The sequence below is a fragment of the Pongo pygmaeus genome, chromosome 18 (genome assembly GCF_028885625.2).
Source record: "Pongo pygmaeus isolate AG05252 chromosome 18, NHGRI_mPonPyg2-v2.0_pri, whole genome shotgun sequence".
Taxonomy (NCBI): domain Eukaryota; kingdom Metazoa; phylum Chordata; class Mammalia; order Primates; family Hominidae; genus Pongo; species Pongo pygmaeus.
This window is the reverse complement of record NC_072391.2, coordinates 50,340,629-50,368,545: the sequence shown is the minus strand read 5'-3', so window position 1 is coordinate 50,368,545 and position 27,917 is coordinate 50,340,629. Positions and strand designations below refer to the sequence as shown.

The window sequence follows — 27,917 nt, the reverse complement described above, 5'->3', positions numbered from 1 at the left end:
TCATGGGCTTTGTAATAATTTGTTACAGTGGCAACAGGAAATAGCATCAGACACTCTTAATGAGAAACCACATATTATAAAAACTCATATTCAACTTTTTTTTTTTTTTTTTTGAGAAACGATCTCACTCTGTTGCCCAGAATGGAGTACAGCTGTATGATCATGGCTCATTGCAGCCTCTAGCTCTTGGTCTCAAATAATCCTCCTGCCTCAGCCTCCCAAGTAGCTGGGACAACAAGCATATGCCAGCTTGCCTGGCTGAGTTTTAACTTTTTTGTAGAGATGGAGTTTCACTTTGTTGCCTAGGCTGGTCTCTAACTTCCAGCCTCAAGTGATCTTCCTGCCTTGGCCTCCCGAAGTGTTAGAATTAGAGGCGTGTGCCACCAGTCCTGACCTTCATATCCAACTTGAAAGAACAAAGACTAACTAGTTTGATAAAACAAAACAACACAGCTATCATTAGCTGTATAAAATAAGTATAACAATTCATCAAACTGGTATAAATGAGTATGAGGAACAGACATCTAACTACATGCAAGTAAGTCCTTAACTATTTCAGAACAAATTTCTCACAACTGAGGATATATGATACTTTAATATCTTCATTATTATAAACATCAATTTTCAGGAATAGTGAAGTTTACTGAATGACATTCATAGGGTTTTATTCTGTTCTACAGTTTCAGTGATACATGCCTGTTGAGATTTAACCAATCTGGTAAATTAGTATTTGCTTTATATGAACTGGAGAACATTTAACACGAAAAGCAGGCTGGGCATAGTGGCTCATGCCTGTAATCCCAACACTTTGGGAGGGTAAGGTGGGACGAATGCTTGAGCTCAGGAGTTTGAGACCAGCCTGGGCAACAAAGTAAGACTCCCATCTCTATTAAAAAATCAAAAAATTAACTGGGCATGGTGGCATGTGCCTGTGGTCCCAGCAACATGGGAGGCTGAGGCAGGAGGATCACTTGAGCCCAGGAAGTCAAGGCTGTAGTGAATTGTTGATTGCACCATTGCACTCCAGCTTGAGTGAGAGTGAGATCTGTCTCAAAAAAAAACCAAAAAACAAAAAAACCAACACCCAACAACAAAAAACAAAAAACCATGAGGAACGATTAAACATGAAGTAATTGAAAGGACACAATCAGATTTTAAAGTGTGTTACTTTTTGGTTGTTTACCTAAAAAAAATTATATGCTACAGTGTATAATAATTGTTATTCTGCTATCATATAACTATAGATAATTTAAAAAATTTACCTGGAAGAAATTAAATTTCAGAATTAAATAGCTTTGTTACATTCATTATAAGACGAATGATAAATTTAATTTACAAATAAAACAATTTTAAATTTCTAAACAATTCAAGAGGCTTTTGCTAACTGACATATAACCTATTTACAAGATAACTTACGTGATTCTCAAGGATTGTGACAAGCGATTATGCCTATAGAAATAAGATGCTACTCCTTCCAAATATTAAATCCCAATATCCTAGTTCCCCCTAAATTTTTCTTCTTAAAATGCATTCCTTCCGCCATTAAATCTCTGTATTATTTGCAAGAGAAGATTTTAAATTGCGAAATCCATCTTCCTATGACAGACAGTGGCAGAAAGGCAGAAGGTGCCAACTAAAGGCCCTTACAAATAAGCAATCCATCTGCAGCACAATTTAGATGGTTTTCTTTCCTTTGTAAAGTAAGCAATTCAAAGCATTCTGTTCTCTATCAAATTTTTAAAAATCAGACTAGAAACATTTCTGTTTTTAGGACCCACCTGGCTGCCCTTATGAAAATCTCTCAAAACAAGTTTTAGGGGATATCATCACTTGAAAATGAAGTTACCAATAATAAGTTCTATTTATTTGATGGATATGTACCAAGTCTAAACAGTCTCATAAGGACCCTGTTCCACATATGTAGCTCCTTATTAAATACTATCTGATAATGCAAAGAAACACAGAATGGAATTATTTTATCTCTTCAAATTGTTGAAAACAGTTGAGCAGAGCTGAAGTCTTTGGATCCCAGGAAAAAGTGTAAAATACTACTAACTTTACACCATATCCCATTTTGGCAAATGTCCAGTATCTAACAGCATTCCCATACAACTATGGGAATGAACAAATTATTTGGGAAATGAACAAATTATAAAACAACTAGAGCAAACTCTCAACTCTCCTCAGCATTGTCGTACCTTATCAGTTTTCAAATGTGACAGTTACTCTCTGGTGTGAGGATTTAAAGTAGATATTTAAATGTTTAAGCATTTCTCAATTCTCAGAGCATTAGAGTATACTTGAGTTCTCTAAGTAAAATAAAAGTTAGATAGCACTGTATAGTAAAGCAGGAAAGGCCAAGTACGATTATTATGATCTCCTCTTTAAAGTAAGACTCAAAGAGGTTAATTGTTCAAGGTCACTCAGCTTATGAATCAGAATTCAAACCCTATTTCTCTGACTTTCCATGATCATTATCATTAACATGTTAAATAAGGAAGCCAAGAATCACATGTGCTCATTAAATGCTTTGCATATGCCTTCATTAATTAAAAACAAAACAACAACTTTAAGGACAGTATCTCTATGTTTGGCCTAATCAACAAGGACAATAACCATGACCACCTTTTGATATTAATTAGATTTCAGATATGAGGAAAAATATCTCTGTCCATAGAGTAGAGAACCAACGAATCAAAACTAAGTAAGATTTCCCAGGAAAAAAACTAGAGCCGGGGTACATCTACTTAGTCATGACTAGTTTTAGTTCTCAGTCTTTTACTTTACTTCTGCAATGTTCCTTTTGGAAACAAAAGGAACTACTTTTTTTCTGATTTATTCTCTACTAATTTCCAAATCTGTATCTGTGTCCCAGGCAACTCTCCTAGACATCTCCATTTGGATCCTGTAAGTGTCATAAATACAACAGCTCCAATACTTTCTCTTCCCCATATGAATGTCCTTCTCTATCTTAAAGACAACCATGACCCTCCTAGCTACTTAAGTAAAAAATCTTCAAGTCATTTCTGACTCTTTCTTCTCAAAATTTCTAACTGGTCATCTACTCCTATTGATTCAAGAAGGTCTCCACGACCCTGGTTCACCCATCATTATTTCCTACACAAGCCCCTTAAATAATCCTGTTTCTAGTCTTTCCCCTTTCCAACTTGTTCTCCATGCTGCTGATAGAGTTAAAATTTCTAAACCAGATTGCATTATGTCCAATTTCTGCTTGAAGGACTTTAAAATTTAACTGCCTTAGGATCAATTTCAAATTCCTCAAAATGGCACATAAAGCCCTTCACAATTTGGGTTCAACTTCCCTAACTCCTTCACCGTTTCATCTCCATGTAATTCATCTCCTGTATCCATACGTGCCTATGTCATATTCCTGAAATATTCCTTGTAGTTTAGCAACATGTGACTCATTTATCTGGCTTTTTCTTTCTCTTTGTAAAACAATGAAATTCGCAATTCCCTCAAGACTCAGGTTGAATGTTCTTTTCTTTGCAAAGGCTTTCTTTATTCAGAGTATACAGAATTAATAATCTCCTACTTTATTTTTTTTCAGCAACTATAATCCTTTCATTTTAGTATTCCTGGCATTTAGCAAAATACCTGACACAAGAATTTATTAGTCTGCTAAATGAATGCAAGCGAGTTTCTATTTGAAGGCTGGTATCATTACTTTGGTACAGCACCTGTACTTCCTGCTATACCACAATATTCCCCATAAAGATAAAGAAAAACTTCTGGATTGAAAGCAGACAGGGGAATGGGGAAGAAGGGAAATGTAGAAAGGAAGTTCAGTGGAAAAGAGAAAACTTGTATGTAGTTTTCTGCAATTAGTGCAGGTGAGACAGAATACTGCAATAATGAACTATTCAGATGAATGGAAGAGGTAAGTTTACCATGTCTTGATTTGGAAAAAAAAAAAAAAAGGAGAGAGAGAGAAGGAAAAATGGAATATGGCCAGGCATGGTGGCTCATGCCTGTAATCTCAGCACTTTGGGAGGCCGAGGCAGGTGGATCACCTGAGGTCAGGAGTTCGAGACCAGACTGGCTAACATGGCGAAACCCCGTCTCTACTAAAATTACAAAAATTAGCCGGGCATGGTGGTGGAGGTTGCAGTGAGCCGAGATCGTGCCACTGTATTCCAGCCTGTGTGACAGAGTGAGACTCTGTCTCAAAAAGAAAAAAAAAGAAAAGAAAAAAGGAATATAAAGGCAATTAGTAAACTTTACAAATATTATCGCCTAACAGAGTATAGAGTTATTATTGTTTCCTTCCAAAATATAAATTTCATCTTACCCCTTAAGACTTAGATACTCCTGACCTCATGTATCCACCCACCTTGGCTCCCAAAGTGCTGGGATTACAGATGTGAACCACCTTGCCCGGCCAGATTTAAGTATTTAAAATGAAATCGGAAATTGTTTCTCTCCTTTAGGTTCTTTAAATTATCAAAGTTGATGTAAGCTGATTTAACCTCTTACATTACTTACATTTTGTTCTACCTTTGGTATATACAGATGTTTCGTTTCTAAATTTCTTTGATTTCATATGTTCTACTCTAATATTTAGAACCATTTCTAGTTATTACATTTATTCTATTTCACAAGGATCAGAAGAGTTCATGTGAAATTAACATAAGGGATCAGAAAAAAATGAAGGAAAATACATTACCTACTGCATTTTGGCTAATTCAGTATGTTTAAACATTCGGTGTAAGAGATAATTAAACTTTTTCAGTAGTTAGGATGTGAACATCACTGCTATGTTAATAAAATTGCACTCACTATTACCTTGGCAAATGTTGACCCACGTCCTTCTGATTCAATTGTAATAGTTTTTGTACGACGTAGTAAAATCTGATCAATATCCTCTTCGCAGAATTTAGAGCCTTCATCTTCTTCCTCCATAATAGCGCCATAAGCACCTCTTCGAAGCAGATCTTCTATTTCCTTTTTGGAAAGCTGCTGAATCTAAGGAGAAATTAACTTCCATAAAAATAGTTGTTTTTAAAGTTCATAAAGTGAGAAAGTATCCCTAAAGGATGTCAAAGAACACAAGAGACATGCTTAAACTGCATTTGGGTTTGGGATGCGCATAAGAGAGAATTCATGGAAATAATATATTGAAGTTGTTGACTCTTCTTTGCTCTGTTAAAATGAGAATTACCCATCTACCTAGAATGGCTTTGGTTAAAACAAGACCTAAGGGTTGGGTAACATCTTTCAAGGTTCTTTTCTTTCTTTTTTTTTTTTTTTCTTTTTAAGACAGGGTCTTGCTCTGTTATCCATGCTAGAGTGCAGTGGTGTAAACATAGCTCACTGCAACCTTGACCTCCTGGGCTCAAGCGAGTCTCCTGCCTCAACTTCCCAAGTGGTGTGGACCACAGGCATGCGCCATTATGCCCAGCTAATTTTTATTTTTTATAGAGACAGGGTCTTGCCATGTTGCCCAGGCTTGTCTCAAACTCCTAGGCTCAAGCAATCCTCCTACTTCAGCTTTCCAAAGTGCTGAGATTACAGGTGTGAGCCATGTGCCCAGCCCGGTACTAGGATCCTATTACTGATAGATATTAGGCAAGAACCTTGAGGGAAAAAAAAGCCAAAATGTCATCATTTATAACAAGACAAAGCCAATGCTAGTAGATTGACACTAAAAAAAGAATTTGAAAACTGTTTATATAAACACAAATTCTATTTTGCTATGCCATCATACAAATGTCCTAAAAAGAGAGCAAAGAATTTCTGTCTTGAAAATACATTTAGAATTCATAAGCTCTGGAGCTACACAGAAAGAAAAGGATTCAAAAGTATTAACTAAACATAGCTCTGTCCTGAAAATGTTCCCCTGCAGAAAACAAATGTGTTTAGTATTCTGCATGGACCAAAACTAAATGACACACTATTGGAGGTAAAATTAAATGCAAGAACACACAAAAATCTCAAGTGAAAAAGAAACTATACATACACCACCAACATTACTTTCTCTTCCACTCATGCTCTGTAACACAGCTTTATCTAGGCCCAGTTTCAAACTGGCTCGGTCAAACATCTCTCTCTCATATGAGTTACGAGTTACCAGTCTGTAGACTTTAACTGCTTTGTTCTGACCAATTCTGTGGCAACGAGCTTGGGCCTATAAAAATGAAAAGTTACATATTTAATTATTTTCTCAAAAGGCATTTAATAGTAAACTATATGTATGGCATATAAACACATGTAAGAATTCTTAGACCATTTTTATTGAATTAGATATAACCTTTTTCTAGAAATTAAGGGAGAGCTTACCACAATAAGAAATAATCCCACAATCAGGAGTAAGTTAAAATTTAGGTTTATAAGCTTAAATATCAAAGAATATAAATTCACAAAGGACTATTTTTTTTTGTTTTTTGAGACAGAGTCTTGCTCTGTCACCCCAGCTGGAGTGCAGTGGCGCAATCTTGGCTCACTGCAACCTCCGCCTCCTGGGTTCAAGTGATTCTCCTGCTTCGGCCTCCTGAGTAGCTGTGATTACAAGCACCTGCCACCACACCCGATTAATTTTTGTATTTTTAGTAGAGACGGGGTTTCACCATGTTGGCCAGGCTGGTCTCGAACTCCTGACCTCAAGTGATCCACCTGCCTCAACCTCCCAAAATGCTGGGATTACAGGCGTGAGCCACTGCACCCCGCCTTATTATGTTTTAACGGAAGTGTAGTCAATATACTTTTAGGCAGGGACACAAAACCTATGAACAGATTTTATAGTTGATGGCAACTAAGTTTTTTGTTGTTTTTTTTAGACATGGGGACTTGCTATGTTGCCCAATCGAACTCCTGGGCTCAAGAGATCCTACCACTTTGGCCTCTCAAAGTACTGGGATTACAGGTGTGAGCTACCACTCAAGTTTTAAAGTCTAACCCTAAATTTCTAAATTTTTTTCAATTACATTATCGACAATCTTTTCAATATATTTTATTTAAGCTGGGTACTTTTTTTCCATAAGTTATTGGGGTACAGGTGGTACTCGGTTACGTAAGTTCTTTAGTAGTAATTTGTGAGATTTTGGTGCAACCATCACCTAAGCAGTATACACTGCACTATATTTGCAGTATTTTATCCCTTGCCCACCTCCCACTCTTCTCCCCAAGTCCCCAAAGTCCATCATACCATTCTTATGCCTTTGTGTCCTCACAGCTTAGCTCCCACTTATAAGTGAGAACACATGATGTTTGGTTTTCCATTCCTGAGTTACTTCACTTAGAATAATAGTCTCCAATATCATCCAGGTCACTGCAAATGCTGTTAATTCATTGTTTTTTTATGGCTGTGCAGTATCCTATCATATATATATATACACACACACATATACACACCACACACGCACATATACACACCACAGTTTCTTTATCCACTCTGATTGATGGGCATTTGGGTTGGTTCCACAATTTTGCTATTGTGAATTGTGCCACTATAAACATGTGTGTCCAAGTATCTTTTTCGAATAATGACTTTTTTTCCTCTTAGTAGATACCCAGTAGTGAGATTGCGGGATCAAACAGTAGTTCTACATTTAGTTCTTTAAGGAATCTCCATACTGTTTTCCATAGTGGCTGTACTAGTTTATATTCTCACCAGAAGTGTAGACATGTTCCCTGTTCACTGCATCCACACCAACATCTACTGTTTTTCGATTTTTTGATTATGGCCATTCTTGCAGGAGTAAGGTGGTATTGCAATGTGGTTTTGATTTGCATTTCCCTGATCATTAGTGATGCTGACCATCTTTTCACGTTTGTTGGCCATTTGTATATCTTCTTTTGATAACTGTCTATTCATGTCCTTAGCCCACTTTTTGATGGAATTTTTTTTTTTTTTTCTGATTTGAGTTTGTTGTGTAGATTCTGGATATTAGTCCTTGGTCAGAAGTACAGATTGTGAAGATTTTCTCCCACTCTGTGGGTTGTCTGTTTACTCTGTTGTCTGTTTTTGCCATGCAAAAGCTCTTTAGTTTAATTAAGTCCCAGCTATTTATCTTTGTTTTTACTGCAATTGCTTTCGGGTCCTTAGTCATGAAATCCTTGCCTAAGCCAATGTCTAGAAGGGTTTTTCCAATGTTATTTTCTAGAATTTTTATAGTTTCAGGTCTTAGGTTTAAGACCTTAATGCACCTTGAGTTGATTTTTGTATAAGGTGAGAAAAGAGGATCCAGTTTCATTCTCTAACATGTGGCTTGCCAATTATCCCAGCACCATTTGTTGAATAGGGTGTCCTTTCCCCACTTTGTTTTTGTTTGCTTTGTCAAAGATCAGTCGGCTGGAAGTATGTGGGTTTATTTCTGGGTTCTCTATTCTGTTCCATTGGTCTACATGTCTATTTTTATACCAGTACCGCACTGTTTTGATGACTATGGCCTTATAGTATAGTTTGAAGTCAGGTAGTGTGATGCCTTCAGATTTGTTCTTTTGGCTTAGTCTGCTTTGGCTATGCGGGCTCTTTTTTGGTTCTATATGAATTTTAGAATGGTATTTTCTAAATCTATGAAGAATGATGGTGGTATTTTGATGGGGATTGCATTGAATTTGTAGATTGCTTTTGGTAGTATGGTCATTTTCACAATATTAATTCTTCCCATCCATGAACATGGGATGTGTTTCCACTTGTTTGTGTCATCTATGATTTCTTTCTAAGCTGGGTCATTTTTTGGGGAAAAAAAAAAACCACCCAAGGTAAATAACTCTGGATATCTAAATTTTATTTAAATGAAGGACAAACTAATTAATATGCATACATGTTAAAAGTGGAGACATCAGAGATCGCATAAGGGCTTCATATTTTATCTTGAGTTCCGACTAAACTTAAACTTTGTAGGATAAATCTTGACTCCAAATATTCTACAGAATCTAGTTTTTCTCCCAAATTATTAATCACCTTTCCATTATCTTCAGAAAAATTAAATCATAAAATGTGGCTTTAAAATATATAGGGGGTAATAATGTTCTGCCCTTCGTTGACACTTTTATTCTATCCACATCCATTTTGTGCCATTTGGAACCCAGGACTGTAAATGGGCAACTTTGCTCTAGGTGTAGGGGAAGTACAAGAGGCCAAATATTATCTTAGTCTGTAACAACTGGATCTACATTAGCAGTCAAATAGGAAAAAACAAGTGAGAGGGAGAAATTGGGAGATTCAAGATAGTTTTTCCACTTTCTCTTCAGGTTCTATAAAGTGACTTTATTATTTTAAATTAACTTTTAGAACATCCACTATGGGCAGTTATAAGTACAAACATGCATTTCAAAGGCAAACAGTTATGATTTGGGTTTAATGTAGGAATTGGGAAACTACAGCCTGTGGATCAAATCTGGCCTGCCAACTAAGAATGGCTTTTTTACCTTTTTAAAGGATTATGACAAACAAGAATGTGCGACAGAGATCTTATGTGGCACACAAAGCTTGAAATATTTAGTAATTGAGCCTTCCACAGAAAGAGTTGGTCTCTGGCTTATTAATTTTGGATAATCTTTTGATATTTTAAAGTAGATTACATATAGTTACATAAATGAGCAATTTAAAATATGTTTTAAGCTAGGTATATTCAAAATAACCATTTATTATATTTGTTTTTATACTTGTTTAAAAATATAATATGGCTGGTCTGAAGGTAGTTATTTAATGGGTTGTTCACAGTTGCAGACTGAACTCTACTTTTCCCCTTCTCATGACTACACTTGACTAGTTTTATAAAAAAAAAAAGTACTAATATGAATTGCAATGCAATTAAGACTATGATGAATAATAAAATAATTTCTCTTATATTTTGTTTTCTTCTCATATCCTTCTGCAAATTTACTCTCTTTGATCACTGTAATTAATATTCCTATATTTCTATGTAGTCCAAGTATAGTCATTACTTATATGTGTGCCTTCATTTTCTAAAGTATTTTATAAAAAAAGCATACTATATTATGATTACAAGATAAAATCAGAATAAGCGAGTACTTATTTTTAAGGATTAAAATTCTGAAATTTTAATTTTATTACAAATAAATTATTCTTAAAGCTTAGGTCTCTCTCAAATTTACGTAATATTCTTTAAACTATAAAAATATCAGGCCAGGCACGATGATGCATGCCTGTAAACCCAGCACTTTTGGAGGCCAAGATGGGAGGAATGCTTGAGTCCTGGGGTTCAAGGCCAGCCTGGGCAACATAGTGAGATCTCATATCTAAACAAACAAACAAAAATTACTGTACTCAAATAGTCATAACTTTTTATAAGCTAGTAAGACATATAAGTTACTGAGACATATAAAAAGTAAAAATTTTTTGTCATTATAGTTTTTATCATAACAATTAAAATAATTTCACCTATTTTATTTGGCACAGATATTTCATAGAGAAACATACATTAGTTTGCCCAGATAAAAATAAAAGATGTGGATTACCAAAAACAGTTACACAATTTTACTTTTTAAAAAAATGCATTTTTTGTTAGCCAAGGAAATTATTTACCTGAAGATCATTTTGAGGATTCCAATCAGAATCAAAAATTATACATGTATCAGCTGCAGTTAAGTTGATGCCCAACCCACCAGCTCGGGTACACAGGAGAAAAACAAATCTATCTGAATCAGGTTTACTAAATCTATCTATAGCAGCTTGCCGAAGATTTCCTCTGACTCTGCCATCAATTCGCTCATATAAATATCTATGGAATGAAATGGAATAAATTTATATAAATAAGTATAATAAAATTGAAGACATATTCTATCAAATGTAAAGTCAGTTTTCCTGCAGTATTATGTTTTCTCTAAAATTAAGAAGCAATATCATCTCAAGTAGTTTCTGTGACTTTATACTTTTTGGTGTTGGTGTTAAGGAGAAAACAAAAACTAATATAAAGATACAAAACCTCTGAATTCCTGGATGTATAGGTAAAAGAACACTACAATAAATTTTATTTCAGAAGTTAGAATAACAAAAGGCAGTCTATAAAAACTGCTTTGCTGATCTCATCATAATATATTACTTTTTTGCAAGAAATAAAGACTTTCACAAAAACTTTATACAAGAAGGCTATGAATGTTTCTTTTGTCCTTAATCCATGTTACTCTCGACTGACATACTTGCTTCTATATTGCAATCTATTAAGAACACACTGGAATGCTGTTGAATTCTTTATAGTCATTACTGCAAAGTGATTATCTTTTAACTTCCTTTATCCTTCCCCATTTAACATATACAAAACTCAAAAACTGCAAGACATCAAATAAAAATAAAACACATAAAAATTTAGGAGCTTGGACTCTAAGTGGTATACATATGACATCTGACACACTTCTACATATGATTTACTAGAGTTTTAGCAGTCTGTCCGTGGTTATCTCTGGTACCTGCAAAATGGAGACTTCTAATAATGTTTGTTATGACAATAAAGAAACTCTGAATTTTCCATGAAATTTATTACAATGAAATTTATAAGTAGTTTTATCTCTATGAAGTTCTCCATGTAAGAAGATTAAAAAAATATAAGAATTACTATTTTTGGGAACAGTGCAACTTAATGTTCACATCACATGATACAACATTGAGAATAATATACACTTTAAAATGAGGCTAAACAGTAGGACACTGACAATAAAAATGGAACTAGAAATAAAAATGAAAAATAAAAATGAACTACATAATCTCTAATAATATAAATCAGTATAGACCTTTACTTATCTATATGGGTTAAAATCTATTGAATTAAAATGTGCAAGCCAGGTGCGGTGGCTCATGCCTATAATCCTAGCACTTTGGGAGGCTGAGGTGGAAGAACTGCTTGAGCCCAGGAGTTTGAGACTGGCTTGGGCAACACAGTGAGACCCTGTCTCTACCAAAAATATATTAGCTGGTATGGTAGTGCATGCTTGTAGTCCCAGCTTCCTGGGAGGCTGAGGTGGGAGGATTGCTTGAGCTCAGGAGTTCCAGGTTGCAATGAGCTATGCTCACACCACTGCACAACACCCTGGGCAACAGAGTGAGACCTTGTCTTCAAAAAAAAAAAAAAAAAAACCAACAAAACAACAACAACAAAAAACAAAAAATCTATAGCTGAAATTTCTGATTCTCTTTTACATTAATGTTACTATCAGATGGAATCCTAATGGTCTGATAAAATATCCTATGATAATTAGCCTATTATAGCCTAAATACTGATTAGACAATTTTTTTTTTTTTTTTTTTTTTGAGATGGAGATTCGCTCTGTCGCCCAGGCTGGAGTGCAGTGGCGTGATCTTGGCTCACTGCAAGCTCTGCTTCCCAGGTTCACGCCATTCTCCTGCCTCAGCCTCCTGAGTAGCTGGGACTACAGGAGCCCGCCACTATGCCCGGCTAATTTTTTGTATTTTTTTTTTTTAGTAGAGACGGGGGTTTCACCGTGTAAGCCAGGATGGTCTTGATCTCCTGACCTCGTGATCCGCCTGCCTCGGGCTCCCAAAGTGCTGGGATTACAGACGTTAGCCACCGCGCCCGGCCTGATTAGACAATATTTAACACTATCTTATTGTGATGTACCAATAAACAAAACAAAACAAAACAAAAAACCCACATTGAAACAAATCAGAAAACATTAAAGCATGAACAAATTTTATATAGTATATAATAAGAATAAAAGTCCCACAACTTAAGGCTCTAATTATAACAATGAAATAGATCCAAAAGTTCTTGAATCACTTTTTTCAATTTTGAAGATGACTGTTGTAAATATACATCTATTTAAAGTTTCATCCAAAAGGTTTATTAATCAAGTAAAATGTACATTTTTAAACCCATTCCTGGGTCAACAAATGTTTATTTGCAAGCTTTTCTTAATTGGACTCCTCAGGCACATCTAATATTGCAACATACACAGGTTAGAAAAATATAACACATAATCCTAAACAATCTTTACTTATAAATTTGAATGCATTATTCTAATCTAGTAAAGAGAAAGATATGAGTAAAGTTCATTTACATTACAGTGCTGCACAAATCTTAATAGCATATACTTAGCATAATTCATAGTATAATTCAGTATGCTTTACCTTTTATGTATGAGATAGTCCTCCAGGATGTCAAGGCAGCGAACCATTTGAGAGAAGATGAGCACTTTATGACCTCCAGCTTTCATTTTGGGAAGCAATTTATCAATAAGGACCAATTTACCAGCAGACTGGATCATTGCTTGAAGATGAAAATCAGAAGCAGCTGGATTATAAGTATCTCTAAATTCTCCAAGTATTTTCTCCTCAGCACCTGTCAAAGAAATAGGAGAAGATAACAGCAATGTGCAAATGCAGGAAATTCCCAATTGCTTTCCTTTTAATCAAAATTAGTGCTCCTGTGTGCTTCTGTAACATAATTTTCTAATGGTATGTACATTGCTTTTATTAGAATTATTTATGCTTGTTGCTGAACCTCCACCAATACCAGACTGTAATTCCATTGAGGACATAGACAATGTCTTAAACATCTTTTTATCTCCTCAGATACCTGGCATAATGCCTTTTATAAATTTATGTTTGCCAAATGTTTAATGAATGCTATTAGGGAAAAAATAAAACTGTGGTCCTAACTCAGTTGAGTAAACACATATATTTTTAAATATCTAATATTTAAACAGCAATCATAACAGTGGTCATCACTGAAGGATAATCATAGTTGATCTGGATGTGTCTATGGGCATCTTGTTAGCCATCAAAACAAGGAAACAAGAAAAAATTAAGGCTAGGTGCAGTGGCTCGTGCCTGTAATTTCAGCACTTTGGGAAGCCAAGGCAGAAGGATTTCCTGAGGCCAGGAGTTTGAGACCAGCCTGAGCAACATAACAAGACCCCATCTCTACCAAAAAGAAAAAAAAAAAAAAGAAATCAGCTGGGTATGGTGGTGCATATGCCTAGTTCTAGTTACTAAGGAGGCTGAGGCAGAAGGATCAGTTTCCAGGAGCTTGAGGCTACTGTGAGCTATGAACACACCTCTGTACTCCAGCCTGGGTGATAGAGTGACACTGTATCTTAAAACAAAAACAAAAACAAAAACAAACAACAACAACAAAAAAACACAGAAAAAGAAAGAAAGAAGAGAATAAATTAAAATGAAAGCCATGTTACAGGTCCTTGATGCACACTTCCTTCAGATAATCCAAATCAGAATTAAAGAGGCTCTCTGTAGTCCTTTCCTCAGCCTGTCCTCAGAGTACTGTAACTACAGTCCTCAGAGTACTGTAACTCAGAGTCCTCAGAGTACTGTAACTACAAGAGACTTCAGTTGTCTTGAATAAAGTGAGTAGAGAGGCGTATATTCCCAAGAATAAGTGAAAAACCCAAACATTGTACAGAGAGAACACTGGGATTGAACCTGATAAGATCTTAAAAAGTAACATTATTACAGCACAAGAATTGAAACACTAACTGATGAATCTAGACTGGAAGGAAACCAGGAAAAAAATGGCAATGCAGAAGCACCAAAATGGGCTTTGCTGTCTTCGCCTATGAAGAGGATTAAACAAGAGGACAAATTCTAGTCCAAATTTTACTGAACAAACTGCTGCTGTTGTAACCTGGTGTGCTAACATCAGTCACTGTAACGAAGCACTTCACATTGCCTCTGATTCTGTAACACTTGTAATTCCTTAGAATATCACAGTGGAGACTCATAACAGCCACTACAGCTGTAGTGTGTTCTGTTTATTTATTCATTAGTATCTGTTGCAAGAAAAAACATATTTGTTGTAATCTTTCTTAGCTACCTTTGATAAGATATGGATGATTACAACATTTCCTGAGCTCCATCATGGTATTGACCAAGTTAGGTACATTAGTTTGTCCTGCTCCTTTGGATAAAAAAGAAAAGTTCTTTTCCAAGATAGCCCGGTAGTATTTCTTTTGAATATTAGTAAGTTCTACTTCAATGATGGTTTCTTCTTTAGGTGCCAACTTCTTTTCCACATCTTCTTTTAATCGTCTCAACATCATTGGTTTCAGGATAGCCTGAAGTTTCTGTACCTGAATAAAAAATGATAAAAAGACATATAACATAAGTGAGCATTTAATTACACATACAAAATAATTACAATAATTAGAAATGCGATGAATATATTTACAAAGAGCAATAGGATACCTGTTCCTCTGTTTTCAGATCCCCAAATTCTTGCATAAATGTCGATTCAGAAGGAAACCTTAAGGGTTCAAGAAAGTGAAGAAGACTAAATAGTTCTTCAACTGTATTTTGGAGAGGTGTGCCAGTCAAAAGCACCTTGTGTTCCTACAAAAAGTGAGAACAATTCACATCAAACATGACAGTACTAAAATTATATGAAAACTGACTTAGGTTATCGAATGTTCAATATGCAAATATTTTCCTGACTATATATACATATATATGTGTGTGTGTGTGTGTATATATACACATATATATATTTGTTTGTTTGTTTAGAGACAAGGTCTTGCTGTGACACCCAGGCTGGAGTGCAGTGATGCCATCATAGTTCAGCATCACACATACAACATAATTACAATGATTAGAATAAATTACAGTGGTGCCACTGTAACCTTGAACTCCCGGGCTTAAGGGATCTTCCTGCCTCAGACTCCTGAGTAGCTAAGACTACAGGTATGCACCACAACACCTGGCTAATTTAAAAAATTTTTTTTGTAGAGATGAGGTCTTACTATGTTACCCAGCTGATCTCGAGCTCCAGGCCTCAAGTAAGCCCAAAGTGCTGGGATTACAGGTGTGAGCCACGGTACCCAAACTCATAATTTTCAAGAGTTAACTCAAAAAACTACATCTCTACCCACAAATCTTTAGGAATGTACTTTCCCAATCACTTTTTAAAAACTCTATCATCTGAAATGCTTCACTTTGTATGCTATTCATGCCTTTAAAAATTCTAAATAATTTTAGAAAAAAAGAAATCAACATTCTAAGAATAAAGAGGGCATTTTTTCTTTTGTACTCAAACATTCTTGGTATGGTAATTTGTATACCAAAGAGTGCTCATCATTTATAATTTGGATGATCATCATTTAACTCTTCAAACATGAACAGATTATCAAATCACTAAGGTTACAATCCAAGAACGTAAAGGTCTAATTGAAATATGCTTTGAGGCCGGATGTGGTGGCTCATGCCCGTAATCCCAGCACTTTGGGAGGCCGAGGCAGGCGGATCACAAGGTCGGAGATCGAGACCATCCTGGGTAACATGGAGAAACCCCGTCTCTACTAAAAATACAAAAAATTAGCCTGGCGTGGTGGTGGGCACCTGTAGTCCCAGCTACTCAGGAGGCTGAGGCAGGAGAATGGCGTGAACCCGGCAGGTGGAGCTTGCAGTGAGCTGAGATCACGCCACTGCACTCTGGCCTGGGCGACAGAGTGAGACTCCGTCTCAAAAAAAAAAAAAGAAATATGCTTTGAAACTACAATTCCTTAAAAATTAAACATAATAGTAAAAGAAGAAAATAAACATAGAATATTTTTAATGGTAGTACAAATTATTTAAAACTTTATTTGACAAAACCTTTAAATTCCCATGCTAAATATTTGTATATGTATCTATGTATCTGTGAATCTGCATATTATATATATGGTAGCAAATGGCCTAGAAAGATAAACAGGAAACCATACTGGAATGAGGTGTTGAACTGGGTGTGTGGCATAGATGGACAGGGAGTAAAAAGGAACACTTTAAGTTTTTACAGAATGTGGTTCTTTGTATTTGAATTATTTGTTCAAGTGCTCATGTAGTAATTATGTGGTCTTAATTAAAAATCAAAATGTTTAAAAAATGCTTTCATTTGAAAGAAGCAAACACACTAACAAAAAGATGACTATAAGAAATCCCACTATTAATTATAACCAATATATGCTAAACATGTAGAATTGTGTAGGACTTTTTATCATAAATGATCTGAATAATATAACTTTGGTAGAGGGGCTTTTTATTAAGTAATTCATGGCTTAAAACTTATGGTCTTAGTCTACTAAAAATACAAAAAATTAGCTGGGTGTGGTGGCTCACGCCTGTAATCCCAGCACTTTTGGAGGCCGAGGCAGGTGGATAATCTGAGGTCGGGAGTTCGAGACCAGCCTGACCAACATGGAGAAACCCCATCTCTACTAAAAATACAAAATTAGCTGGGCATGGTGGCACATGCCTGTAATCCCAGCTACTCGGGAGGCTGAGGCAGGAGAATCGCTTGAATCCGGGAGGTGGAGGTTACAGTGAGTGGAGACCGCATCATTGCACTCCAGCCTGGGCAACAAGAGAGAAACTCCATCTCAAACAAACAAACAAAACAAAAACTTACGGTCTTATTTTCTTTTAAATAGTACATACTCTATAGAGGTCTCATTTTAAAAATTAATTACTAATGCTTTTTGAAGGAAAGAGCTAAAAAATTTGAAGTCGTAGGAAACAGAATTTTTTTTCTTACAAATTAAGGCCCCGCCAAAAATCTCAACTATCACAGATAAGATTCAGATGTACTATACTCTAAAATTAAAAAGAAAAATTTTTAGCATTAACTCTATGACCTTTCACTATACATCTAATAAACTCAATTGTCATAATGATAATATTAAGTTACTTACCAGATTCATGAGTTTCAGGCCCTCTAAGAGTTTACAATTTTTATTTTTTAACCTATGTGCTTCATCAATAATCACACATCGCCATTCAATTGCATTAAGCTCTCCACAGCCTCCAAGAATCATTTCAAAAGTGGTGATGATGGCTTGGAATCTGTAAGCTCCTCGAATGATACGCCCCTAGAAATGATCAAATATAATTATTTGCTGGAATATTTTAATTGCATATTTTTTATTCCTGTCAAATGGCATCAGATAACATCTGTTATAAAACATTTCTAATGAAATTTTTACATATGCAGACACTCCCTTACAATGAAAACTTTTATCATTGAAACTGTATTATATTGCTGTGTTCGATAATGTTGTTAAACATTATGCCAACATAATTATATTATTCATAATTTTATCCAAATAAGTATTTCTTGGTAAAATGTTTTACGATAATTTTTAAGAATTATAATAATTTTGGGCAAGAAATAATCATGATAAAATCTGGCCAATGAGATTTCAGTATTAGTTCTTATTACTTACACCAATGAGTTCACAAATATAACAGCAAATAAATTGCGAATAATTAGCCATCCAAATACTTTATTCAGCAGACATTGAGTATCTATGTGCTAGACCCTGTTCTAGTTGTTAGAGATATAGCAGTAAACAAAACAGATAAAAATAATTATCCAATTAGAACTTATATTCTACTGAATCAAATGTAGGACATAGTTATTAAGAAAATAATTTTTTAAAAAGTAAGTTAGAGATAAGGGCTGTGGAATAAAATAAAACAAGGATGTGGGATAAGAAGTATAAGGTTGGAGGTGACAACTGCAGTTTTTATATAGAGTGGTTGGGAGACCATTATTGCGATGTGGTATCTGAGGAAAGATCTAAAGATGAGGGAGGAAGTCACGTTGATATCTAGAGATGTATAAAAGAAAGCATTCTTGGTAAAAGTAGTAGTAAGTATGAAGGCCCTAAGGCAAGTGTATCTTTGGCAGCATTCAGATAATAGCAAGAAAGCCAGAGTGTTTGAAACCCAGTGAGTTGGGGAGGGGATGTGGCCGACTGTGGGACTTGAAAACTGTGATAACAAACTTAGGCTCTGAGCAAGACACTATTGAAGGGATTTGTAAGAAGTGTCCTGATTTGACATATATTTTTAAAAAGTCCCTTTGGCAGTTGTGATGAAACCTGTCTGGAGAGGCCAAGGACAGGATCATGGAGAACAGTTAAAAAGCTGCCATAGTAATGCAAGCAAGAAATCTTCATTGGAGTTCATGAGAAGTGGTCAGTTCTAGATACATTTTGAAAGCAGAGCCAACAGGATTTCCCAATGGATAAGTATGGAGTGAGATAGAGGAGGGCCTCAAATTTACCCCCAAAAATTTTAGCTTGAACAACTGGAAGTTCATGTTGTTATTTACTAAAAAGTAGTAGTTTTGGATTTTGATTTTGCATGTGTTAATTTTGAGACATCTATTAGACATATCCATGTAGAGTTGTTAAGAAGGCATTTGGATATGACTCTGGAATTTAGGAAAGAGTTTAGAGTTGGTGATACAGGCTTAGGAATTTCAGCAGTACAGATGGTATTCAAAGTTAGGTGTATGAATCAACTATGTGAGATAATGAGTGCAGGCACAAAAGAGTCTGAAGACTGAGCCCTGGGTTACCCCAAAGTTTAGATACAGGGAAGACAAGAAGGAACCAATAAAGGGGGCTTGAGAAAGAATAAGTGGTGATGTAGGACAGGATGAAGTCTTGGAATCTAAGTGAAGAGAGTGTTTAAACAGGGTTGAAAACATAAGCTATTGGGTATTAAGTGAAAAGAAGGGATAAGAACAGTTGGATATTCTTAGATTTTAATTAATATTAACCTAATTAATTTTAGGTTAGTTAATATTAATTGTGTATACTGGCCATTAAGTTGAATAATAGCTGCAGTAGAATATTATTAAAATAGGTATAAATTATAAATCTCTGGCATTTATACAGCTCTAAAAACCTGGGATGTAATATATTCAGTTAAGTTGATATCACAGTGTTTAATAACAAGGGCTCTTGAATCTGATTGATTTGAGTTTATTAATCCTGGTTTTACATGTGATTTTGGGGCAATCTATGCAACTTCTTTAGCCTCAGTTTTCTCATGGGTAAAATGGAGATAATACTGTCTATTTCACAAGGTTGATATTACAAAGATTAAGTGAAATAATATATGTAAAGCCTGGCACATGTTAAATACTTGATAAATGTTTGTGGTTATTAGTTTATCACTTCTATTACTTTTCCCAGGGCAATTTAGAAAAATTTTAGTATAATTTTAGTACTACTGTTATTTCAAGCTATTTGGTAATGTAAAAAAAAAAAGAAGTTAAATATTCACTTAATTTATATGAAAATATATTTAAAAGAGTTAACTCTAAAAGTTATTTCTATATTTGAAGTACAGATCTATTTATTTCATTATAGGAGACATCTTTATCTTTTGAAATTTAAAACCTCTTTAGGTAATATATATCCAGAATTTGTAACATTTATCATAAAAATACAATATTTAATATATACAATTCAGTTTATTACATATCAAGAATCTTCCAGGTTTTTGGCTATCATATTTATGCCAAACTTATGTGACACATATATTAAAACTGTAACCTTGTTAAAAATCTCTGTAAGTCTCAAGATATTAGTTGTGCTTTCTATAAAAAATGAGAATGTCAAATTAAATAATTTTTATGACAACATACAGCTCTAAAATTCTACAAATGTACGAGTAAGAATAATGAAACACTAGGCCAGGTGCAGTGGCTCCTGCCTGTAATCCCAGCACTTTGGGAGGCTGAGGTGGGAGGATTACATGAGTTCGAGACCAGCCTGGGCAACAAATTGAGACCCCATCTTCACAAAAAAAAAAATAATTAGCCAGGTGTGGAAATGCACTCCTGCAGTCTCAGCTACTTGGGAGGATCACTTAAGCCCAAGAGTTTGAAAATGGATAAATTAACTGATTTTGTTCCTCTAACCTCATTTTGCTTCCTACTTCCAAGGTTGAAACAATTACATTTATATGAAATTAAGCATCTATATAATTAATTATTCTTCAATTGAAAATAGTCACCTTTGCACCTTTGGAGTCCATGATATCTTAATTAGATTACAGTTTGATTCTTTTCCTTTTTTTAGGGACAGGGTCTTGCTGTCACCCAGGCTTCAGTGCAGTGGTGTGATCATAGCTCACTGCGGCCTCAAACTCTTGGGCTCAAACAGGTAGAAAATCAGTTATCATTGGGAGACAAAAGTAGAAGGCTACGCACATTATCTTACTTCAACCTCTATCATATCACATAACCTGGCCATGTATTATAATGATCCTTTTAGAACAACAGAATGAGGGAAAGAAAAAATACTAAAGTGCTTTTAGTGTAGGGTGCCAGGAGATAAACCTTTTCCATTTAAAAAGTACACTTTTTTGTGAATTGTGTTTATTGATTTTATCGAAATATTTTAATAAAACGATTCACATGAACATTCAAAACCATGACTTGAATGTTTTCTCACGTTTTCTTTTTTTAAAAATATTTTAATTTTTTCGTAGAGATGGGGTCTTGCTTTGTTGCCCAGACTGGTCTGGAACTCCTGGCCTCAAGCAATCCTCCCACCTCGGCCTCCCAAAGTGTTAAGATTGTAAGTGTGAGCCACCATGCTTCGCCTATCTTTTCTAGTCTTAACTTTCTGCTAGAAAATTCTTGAGTTGTCATCCTTTTATTTTACGATCTATGTATTTAGAAGGGATAGGAAATCCCTTCTTAAAGAGTAAGTGGTCAAAGTAAAATACAAAATGCTCCTCTAAAATACATGGAGAGAGGAACATCATCAAACCACTAGAATACTGAAATAATCATTCCTAAAAGATGGAGGTATACCTGTTTTGGTAAGCAAAACAAACCACATTTTAAAAAATGTCTAAAATAAAAATCCATTGAACATGAAAGAGAACCTATGGTCTCAGCTCAACAGGCATTTAAGCTTGTGGTATTAGTGAAGATTTAAATTTTTTAAATGATGGGAAAAAAGCTGGACAATGATCAGAGACAGTTAATACTCTAAAAATAAATCTAATGTGTATTTAAAAACAATTTTAGTAAAATTATTATTCTAGTTGAAAAATTAAGGATTACAATGAAACTCGTGCATTGTTTAAATCTGCATACTTCATTATAGTGAACTACGGCATTAAATTGACTTTTCTCATTGTTCTCTTCAGCCACTCAAATTTACTGTAAAATAAAAATGATGAATGAAAGAGCTTAAACTAAGATCTAGGTAGGCAATTAAAATGTATCCTAAATGTGAAAATAATTGGTAGGTAATGCTTATCTTTTTCAGCCCTGACCTTTCAAACAACAAACAAAATAATCAATAACACACCTGTGAATCCCTGAAGTACATCTCGTATTGCTGTATCATCTGTCTGCTAATCAGGCTCCCATGATAAACCACAACGTTAATATCAGTCCATGTACGAAATTCTCTCTCCCAGTTTGCAATAGTAGAAAGTGGAGCAATAATCAGGAAAGGTCCTCTTATACCAGTCAGAAGGATTTCATAGAGGAATGTAATTGATTGAATAGTTTTGCCAAGACCCATTTCATCTGCTAAGATGCAGTTTCGTCTGAAATAAACAAATACATTATCCATGCATACATTGGGGTTTTTTTCTATACTTTAAAGACAAATATACAAAAATAATCAAAGATCAAATAAAATAGTTGCATTTATAAAAATGTAAAAGTTGCTTAAGTGCTGGGTAGGCTTAAGATTACAATTTTATTATAAACCTGCAAAGGGACAAGTAAAGATTTCTATAGCTCCAAAATAAGGATACCACCCATTAGATGTTTGATTTTTTAAAAAAGAAAAGGGAAGGGCAAGGCCAACTCAATAATATTATTTGTTCAGGAATCATTTAATAAATACCTTCTATTTCTCAGGACAGTATGAGAAGATGGGATACAAAAGAAATAAAACATGTTCTCTGCCTTTCAGGGGTGTGTATCTATTACAGAAGCTGACATGCAAATAAATAGTCATGCAATGTGCTATCACTGAAGCACAGATAAAGCACTGGTTTTCAATTGTGGCTGCACATCAGAAGAGCTTACAAAGCTTGAAATAAAAGATACTCAGGCCCCTCCCCTACATATTCTGATTCAATGTGTATGGAATAGGATAAAATCAGCTATAATTTCAAAAATAAGCTTCACAGATGATTATGATATGTGGCCAATTAAGAATCATCAGTATGGTTTATTATGGAGGCTCAAAAGAGTAAGCCTCAACTCTGGCTAGAAGAGATGAGAGAAGACCTCTTTCAGAAAAGAGGTCAGTAATGAGTAGGATTTTTGCCAGAGAGCACAGTGAATGAGCAGAAGTGTAAAGAACATGATGAACTGAGGGACCAAAAGTTGTTCTATGGTTTGGAGGGGAGGGTAAAAGGAGGAGAGATTATTGAGGTAAGTAGGGTCATAAATAGAAGACATTTGCCATTCTATTATGCAATGGAAATTACTGGAACTCTTCAAACAAATCCAATAAGATTAGGTTTGTATTTTAAAGTTTACTTTGGTGCTATTGTGGATATGAGACATTGAGGTGACTAGAAGTTGGGACAGTAACTGGGAAAGTACCATTAAGTGCAGGGAAGAAAGTGTGGGGACCTGGTCTAAGAGAGGAGTAACTAAGAGGAGAGAACTTTCCAGAATTAATTATGGGTTAGAATAAAATGGACCTAGTTACCAAAGTACAGGGTGTAGGGTGAAGCCAGATTTCAGTTTGGGTGACTAAATGAATTGTGTTATTATTAACCAAGATGGAAAATACAGAGGAAGAACAATTTTGATGGGGAAGAAACAGGAAATAATGTTAATTTTTAATCTGTTGTGTTTAAAGAATCATTGAGATAGACACTCAGGTAGCAAGAGGCAAATAAAAATATGGGCCCAGAGTTCAAGACCTTAGAGATAAAAGTATGGGACTCCCCGTGAAGGCACGGGGAGTATAGAATATGGCTTAGGGAGAACAAACATGTAATATGAAAAGAGAGCTAAAGACAGAACCCAGGGCAGGCAAACACAATATCTACAGGGCAGGCAGAGGAAGAAGAACCAGCAGACTATTGAAAGGAATAGTCACAGGTACTGCAGAGCTAGGAGAGAGTCACACTGTAGAAGCTGTTGGAGTTCAGAGTGGGGAGAATGTTTAAAGAAGGAAGGAGTACCAACTACTAACCAATGCAGCAGAGAGCAAATTAGGGCTGAAAAATATTCCATGGATTTGGAAAGTTAAAAGTTTCAGAGAATGCAGGGGAGTTGGGGTGGGGGCAGTGGTGGTGGTGCTGGGGGGAATGGGGAGACAGACAGAAAGAGAAACAGAGAGAGAGAGAGAGAGAAGCAGAGCCAAGAGAAGGTTTATTTTAAACTCAAATTTGTTCATAGACTGAAGGGATGGCAATAGTCTTCAGGGATTGCCTGGACATATAAAAGAGAAGGATAAGTGATTGAAGTAAGGCTCTAAGGCTCTAAGAAGACTAGATGAGAAGGCATGTCTGATACATGAGGGCAGTGGTAAGAATAACTATGGATGAAGATATTAACACATCTGTAGGCTTGGATATGAAGGCAAGCAAGAACTTGGATGAGTTTATCTACCATCTCTGGGTTTCTCTATGAAGCAGTCATACACAGAGAGTGAAGGGGGCAGAACTGTGATAAAGGGCTTCAAGAAAGTGGTGAAAGGTTAAAACAGGCAATATAGGAGATGGGAAAGGGTACTGATGAGGGAAGACAAGTTAAAAAAATGTTTTGTCAACTACTTTTCCTAGATGGTTCTCTTGGAAAAAATGATGATTAATATTTGGAAAATATAAATCAGGGAAAAGAGCACTGTGGGGATAACAGGCCTCTTTCCATCGACTGAGTCCATGACTCACCATCACTAAGCATAACAATTCAGAAGACTCACGTGAAAAGTAAAAATGATTAAAAATGATTCTGAATAAAAGCATCATCAAATTTTGCTATTCTTACTAACAGTAGTGCCTTTATTTGCTGTTTTGCATAGGTAACTACTATGCTTTCTCAATCGCAGTAACATTTTTTACTTCTTTTGCAATTATCTTTTCATGTCAAAAAAGAATGTAAGATATTCTATAAGGCATTTTGAAAACCTTGGAAAACAAATAATAAAAATGGGGTAATTAATTACTAGGTTCCCATATTTTATATTCCATTCCTTATCTATTGCTGACAACCTACTTCTTTGATGATTTACATTAAATGATAGAGCTTTAATTCCTATAAGTATACCTTGCTCATAACTCACTAACTCGAACTGATTGTTGGCAGACAGTAGTTCAGGTTGATAAGCTGAAAAGCATTATATAACACAGAAGGTTTCTTAGGACTCTTGGAAAGGTATTTCAAATTTAAGTATTAATCAACATACCAACTTTCTTCTATTCTGATTGGTATACATTTAAAGAAAACAATTGTAGTTGAATCCTAAGTTGCAATTTACACATTTTCCTGAGGTAACCTCACTTTAAATAATGAAGACTTCATAACAATAACAATATAGCAACATCAGTATCTATTTTACTTGACACATTTTGGCACACATTAAAAAAACAAATTTTTTTTATTAAGATATACTACATACCTATTGTACCAATTGAACAAGAGCCAGTTGAGTCCTTCCAGTTGATATTCCCTGAGTTGATTGCCATTTTTATAGTCCCTGGATTGATCTATTTTCTTCCAAATATTAGAAGGAGGACGGTCCTTTGTAGAAAAACAAAGAATGAATAGTGTTTAAATCTTCCATATATCATACTGAAAGCAAAAAGCATTGGTTTAAAAATAACCCTAAGAGGCATAACAGTGTACAGTGTTATGATTAACTTTTACCTAACATTTAAAGGTCAAATTAATTCTATACAACTCTTCCAGAAAATTGTAGAGGAAGGTATATTTCCCGACTCATTCTATGAAGCCCTGATACCAAAATCAGACAAAGACATCACAAGAAAACTACAGACCAATGTCCCTCACGAACAAAGATGCAAATATTCTTAATGCAATTTTACCAAATGGAACTTAACAATACATAATAAGGGCAATAAGATCATGACCAAGTAGGGTTTTTTTTTTTTTAACCAGGAATGGAAGGTGGGTTTAAAGTAGAAAATTAATCAGTGTTGATCAACAGATTAAAAAATAAAAATCAGCTGAGTGTGGTGGCTCATGCCTAAAATCCCAGCACTTTTGGAGGCCAAGTGGGGAGGATCGCTTGAGATTAGGAGTTCAAGACCAGCCTGGGCAACACAGGGACACACAATCTCTATTTAAAAAAACATAAAACATAAAAACTAAAAATAACATGATACTCTCAGTAGATGCAGAAAAAGTATTTGAGAAATTCAACATCCACTCCTAATTAAAACTCATCAAATTTTGAATAGAAGGGAACTTCCTTAAACTGTTATGGTACAACTATGAAAAAGCCAAAACTAGCATTACATTTAAAGGTGAAAGACTGACTGCTTTCCCCCTAAGATCAGGAATAAGGCAAGGATGTCCCCTGTGACAACTTCTATTCCACATTGTACTGCAGGCACTAACAAGTGTAATCAAACAAGAAAAAGAAAAAGAATAACAAACTGTCTTTATTTATATTATAGAAGACATGATTTGTCTATGTAGAAAATCCTGTGGAATCTACCAAGAAAGCTAAACTAAGTAGTAATTTTAGCGAGGTTGCATAATACAAGATCAGTGTGCAAACGTCAATTGTATTCTACATTATGGCAACAATCATGAATGTATTTTTAAAAAACAATAACCATTTTATAATAGCATCCAAAATAACTTTTGATATTCATGGTACAAAACATTTCTTTCAAAAGAAATCTAGAAGCATAGAAGTGAAACATTATATGTAAAAGAATTTTATTCACTTATATATACAGATATATAAGACATAAATTTTCTGAAGATTCCTGAATGAGAATTCAAATAACATTATCCTGGCCCCAAATTAGTAGGGCCTCAGTAGGAGAAATACGTTTCTGAGAAACAAGCAAAAGGTCTCCTATTGTCTTCTGCTTTAAAATTATACTGTTACTAATCAACAAAATTACACTTCTAAGAATTATGAGGATAATCAGGTGTGATATTGTGAAATATGTATTTGATCTTCATTCCCATTTCCTGGCATACAACTCCTGATATCCTTGGATTCTCCAAAGTGCTGCTTGTTTGTGTGCCAATATTGCCGACTGATAGATTCAGGTGGGGCTGGTCACCAGAAGGACAAAGGCATGATGATTAGAAGGGAGAACGGGAGAAGGGGAATGGGCAGAAAGGGAGGAGCGGAGGAAGGAAGGAAGGGGAGAAGGTCAAGTTGATCACCAATGGCCATTGGATGATTGAATCAATCATGCCTACATAATGAAGCCTCTATAAAAACCCAAGAGGACAGGGTTTAGTGAACTTCCAGGAGCTGAACACTTCCAGGGAGCTGAACATGTGGAGAGTGAGAGAAAGGTGAACAAGAACTCATCCACATGCCAGGAGAGTGGCAAACCCCAACTCTACAGGGACAGAAGCTCCTGCACTCAGACCTCGCCCTATGTCTCTCTTCCTCTGGCTGTTTGTTTGTATCCTTTAAAATATCCTTAGGAATAAACCGGTAAAACTTGAATGTCTTCCTGAGTGCTGTGAGCTGCTCTAGCAAATTAATCAAACCCAAAGTGGTGGGTAATGGGAACCCTAACTTGAAGCCAGTCAGTCAGAAGTTCTGAAGGCTCCTGGACTTGTGACTGGTGGAAAGGAGGGGGCAGTCTTGTGGGACTGAACCCTCAAGATGTGGGATCTGATGCTATATCTGGGTAGATGGTGAATTAGAGCTGGGTAGAACTGAATTAGAGGACAACCAGCTGGTGTCCACTGCAGAACTGACTGCTTGCTGGTAGGAAGAATTCCCCACATATTTTGGGGTCACAGAAGTCTTTTGTGTTGATTGTTGTGTTACCCTGAGAGCAGAGGAAAAACACAGTTCAAGAAAGCTTTTCTTAAACATCAGGTAAGTGTATGGTAATCGTACATGGAAAACAAAACAGGCTATCAGTATACTGAGAACAGGACTGGTTATTGAAGCTCTGCTGCTACTTAATACAGGTAAGTGTTTGCTAAAGAAAACATTTTTAAGTGATAGCCGATGAACATTAAAATAGTTAACAT

At 35.4% G+C, this 27,917-nt stretch overlaps 1 protein-coding gene across 25 annotated transcripts in view; it reads right to left on the bottom strand.

Annotated features, from left to right (window-relative positions):
* CHD9 (chromodomain helicase DNA binding protein 9) overlaps positions 1-27,917 on the bottom strand; it is a 275,732-nt gene that overhangs the window by 66,883 nt on the left and 180,932 nt on the right. For all 25 annotated transcript variants that reach the window (XM_054453479.2, XM_054453475.2, XM_054453480.2 and 22 more), the window contains 9 exons: positions 25,336-25,457; positions 22,048-22,291; positions 17,617-17,793; positions 15,143-15,286; positions 14,772-15,027; positions 13,070-13,280; positions 10,514-10,709; positions 5,981-6,148; positions 4,807-4,986 (listed from right to left, as the gene is read on the bottom strand). In XM_054453479.2, the coding sequence (XP_054309454.2) occupies positions 4,807-4,986; positions 5,981-6,148; positions 10,514-10,709; positions 13,070-13,280; positions 14,772-15,027; positions 15,143-15,286; positions 17,617-17,793; positions 22,048-22,291; positions 25,336-25,457 (1,698 nt within the window). The remainder of the gene's footprint in view (positions 1-4,806; positions 4,987-5,980; positions 6,149-10,513; positions 10,710-13,069; positions 13,281-14,771; positions 15,028-15,142; positions 15,287-17,616; positions 17,794-22,047; positions 22,292-25,335; positions 25,458-27,917) is intronic.